At 42.1% G+C, this 3,508-nt stretch overlaps 1 protein-coding gene across 1 annotated transcript; it reads right to left on the minus strand.

Annotated features, from left to right (window-relative positions):
- Positions 1 to 527: 527 nt before the first annotated feature.
- On the minus strand, positions 528 to 1,209 carry LOC110314292. Its single transcript, XM_021188731.1, has 2 exons — positions 1,059 to 1,209; positions 528 to 904 (listed from the first exon to the last, which is right to left on the minus strand). The coding sequence occupies exons 1-2, from the start codon at positions 1,161 to 1,163 to the stop codon at positions 671 to 673; spliced, it is 339 nt and encodes a 112-aa protein (XP_021044390.1). The 5' UTR covers positions 1,164 to 1,209; the 3' UTR covers positions 528 to 670.
- Between the last annotated feature and the right edge of the window lie 2,299 nt (positions 1,210 to 3,508).

The following is a 3,508-nucleotide window of genomic DNA, read 5'->3' on the forward strand; positions in this document are numbered from 1 at the left end:
CTTTCAGCTAAAACTAGCATAATCTGGGGAGGGTCCTTTTGAGGGGATAGAGATGGACTTTGTGACAGGTACAGAGGCTGGAAACACAGTTATGAGAGTTAGGGNGGTCTGGGAAGCAGGTCCTGTGTGCTGAAGCTCCTCAGGCCTGGCCTCTTTCCTGCCTTGAAGGTTTCCAAAGTTTACAAAGTATACAAAGTTTACAAAGGGCGTCCATTGAAGGCAAAGCCTTTCCTGCTTCTTAAGTGGCCTGAATAACCAACACTTAGCTCCTACATCTGGTTCACCTTAGACCCTCAATCTCGGAGGACCCGCCTCCTTCTCTTCCTATATGTTTGCATCCTGCTCCACACTGCAAATGTCCCACCCTTCCCAACCACCCACCTTCCTGGTCCTTCCCATTTCCATTCCATTCCCCCTCCCACCCATACCCCCTAATCCTCCTTCCCTCCTGCTCTCAATCCTTCCTAGCCTGACCCTTCCCTATTCTCCACTCCCCTGGCTCCCATCAGAAAACACAGAGACAGGCATTCACTCCTAAGAGCTCAATTTTATTTCATCATCTGACGACCAGGGGCTACAAAGTTGCTGTCTTCACAGTTTCCCACTGGTCAGGGTGGAGACCTCGGGATGCATGATAGATGTTTCTAAGGTCTCTGGCCTCCATCCTGCTTCACTGGCTATCCAGGTCATCACTTGTGGTGCTGCTGGTACTGCTGTCCTCNCTTTTGTCAAGATCATCCTGTACATCCTGGTTAGGCTTAGCATTTACNCGATGGTAAAGGCCTAATCTTTGTGGTTTTCTTTCTTTCTTTACCTTAACCAAGGGAGTCTGAGCTCTTGGGGGGAATGGCTTTTTCATAATGGCTTGATCNAATCTCTTCATAACCACTGGTTTCTTAGTTACCTGGAAGGAGATCACAGGGAGGGATTGGTTTGGAGAAAGAAAGTGGAGATGGGGAGGATATAGGAGCTCATGGGAAGGGGTGAGGTCTTGGGGTGAATGTGCTGTGAGGACAAGGTAAGGAAACTAGACAAGGACCAGAGGTGGAGCANCTCACCTTGACTTTATATTTGGATTTCTCATCCTTCTTCACAGCTTGGGTGGTGGCACTTTTTGATTCAGCCATGTGAAATTCTTGTANCTTTGTATTTATTAACCCCATTTTGGTGTTTTACAGGAATTTAGNCAGGACCTTCAGACACTCTACTGAAATTTCTCTTGCTGGATATGGAGAAGCCATGCTCTTGCATTGTTTGGTCAGGAAGCCACNCCCCTACCTAGTCTAGCCCTGGTGGGTGGGGGCAGGGCTTAAAAGGCACAGAGTACCAATTTGTTGGCCCTGTAAGGGGAGTGCAGGCTAAGTGGTCTAGTTAGAGAAGAGAGGCATTTCCTTAGCCTCCTAGGGTCTTCCATACTGCCCTGCCCACCCATTCTCACTTCCCCACGTGAATTTAGGAGGGANACAGGGCAAAGAGAGGGTGTTCCTCTCTACATTTCCCATACACATGAGATTCTGTGGTGTGTTCTGTGTTCTTCCGCTCTTCCTTATTCAGTCCCTCTGGTGTGTGTGTGTGTGTGTGTGTGTGTGTGTGTGTGTGTGTGTGTGTGTGTTAAAGTGACTGTATTTCTCTGTGGAGATGTGCTTCTGTGCCTCTCCCTTGACATTCTTTCTGGTGTACCTCCATTGCCACATTTCTTGGTTAACTGCTATGTTCTATCGCTTTGCTTATGATTCCTTGGTTTTTGTTTTCCAGTGAAAACTCACTGCTTTTAGCATGTCACTATGGGTAGACCTTCTGCATTGGGAATCCTATTCTTATTTCAAGTCTCAGGGTCATGTCAGTGCCCTACCAGATTTGGGGTTTGTGGTGTGTATATTCACATGTCAGAAGTTGGCCATGCTGGAAATTGTGAGTGAAGACTAATGTGCATTCACTGGGAAGAGGTTTGCACAAGCTGAGGTGCATGAGCCTCAGGGCTAACAGTGTTCTCCACCTGTGCCAGTAGGAACCAGAGTCTTTTCTTACTACATTTTATTGCTATCTCTGTTGACATCCTACCTTCCTTAGAGCCCTTCTCACAATTGAGACACTAGTGGATTTATTTTTGTGACTAGCTCTCACAGTTTTTTTTTTCCGTCCGTGGAGAACAGTGGAATCCTATCTTAGTAGTGTATCACCCAGTATGTAGTGTCTCCCATTTACCTTTTCATCCCAGGAGACAATGGGTTAGCTACAGGCACTATATTACTGAATATCTAGCAAGTTCAGTCTGCTTGAGATCTTCACCTGGGCCCATAAACTTTTGCCTTTATGGTGTCACTGGATTTTCATGTGTGTATTTTCTTCCTTTGGATGAGTGGTTGCATTCTTACAACGTTCTATATATACCATCAAAATATTTAAAAGTCAGAATAAAAATTATACAAACAAATTGAAAACATAGCTCAAAACTAGGAAACTGTGAATCCTATACCATTGATATCTATAAGAAGTCTTATTTTTTAAAATGAGGAAACTTGACAAAAATGTGAAAAAGGAAAAGACATGGAGGTGCAACTGATGGGAAAGGTAAGCCCTTAAGCATCTTATTAAAGGATACTTGAGCTCATGGTAAGAAAAATCACATGAAAACTACCATGAGAACTCAAAGCTAACTTACAAACAATATGACATAGTTGTAGCTATTTCATCTATTACAAAAATTAGGTAGATGATGGAAATTATAAAAGGGATTCAAATTAATCTCTTAGAATTGGATCTCATAGCATGCAGCTTGACAAGTACAGTAGATGACATTAGGAACAAATTAGAGATAGAAGAAGGAGAAAAGTGTATGTGCTTCAAGACATAGTAATAGGAACTACTCAGAACGTGGGTACTCTGCTTTCCAGACATCTGTTTATTCAGTTACTTGCAGGTTCTCACAACCTTGTCCTTTAGAGGTATACACAGTCATAATTGCTTAATGTCAGAGGACTAGATGGGTAAACCCAGCACATATTTTTCAAATTTCTTTTTATCTAACGTTTGTGTGCAGTGTCCTTCCCTCTAACCAATATCATCCTTTAGAATGAAGACAGTTTTACATCTTTCAATTAGGCAAGGGTAATGTCAAAATCTCCTTATAGCCAACTCAAAAACCATAAAATCATGGAAATAATGGAGTTCCTATGACACATCTTGGAGAAGAGAAATTGGAATTCCTGACTTGAGAAAGAGGATCAAGTCAGAAGTTATTGAAAAATATATATTTCATAACATCACAAACTCCAAACAAGTCAGCAAATTGCATGAGCAATTTAAATGTAAAGGAAAGAATGTATAGTAAGCAGCAGAGTCCCAGGAACATTATTAGAGGTCTCATATTATCCAATCATAATAATACATAAAAAACATTTGTCATCAAGAAAACATGAGTTGGTTGAAAAAATAGTTTTAGAGAGCAATGTAGGAGAATGTATAATATCAGATACAGAATTTGTAAAGGGAAGCTGTGAAGAAGACT

The sequence above is a fragment of the Mus pahari genome, chromosome X (assembly GCF_900095145.1).
Source record: "Mus pahari chromosome X, PAHARI_EIJ_v1.1, whole genome shotgun sequence".
NCBI lineage: Eukaryota > Metazoa > Chordata > Mammalia > Rodentia > Muridae > Mus > Mus pahari.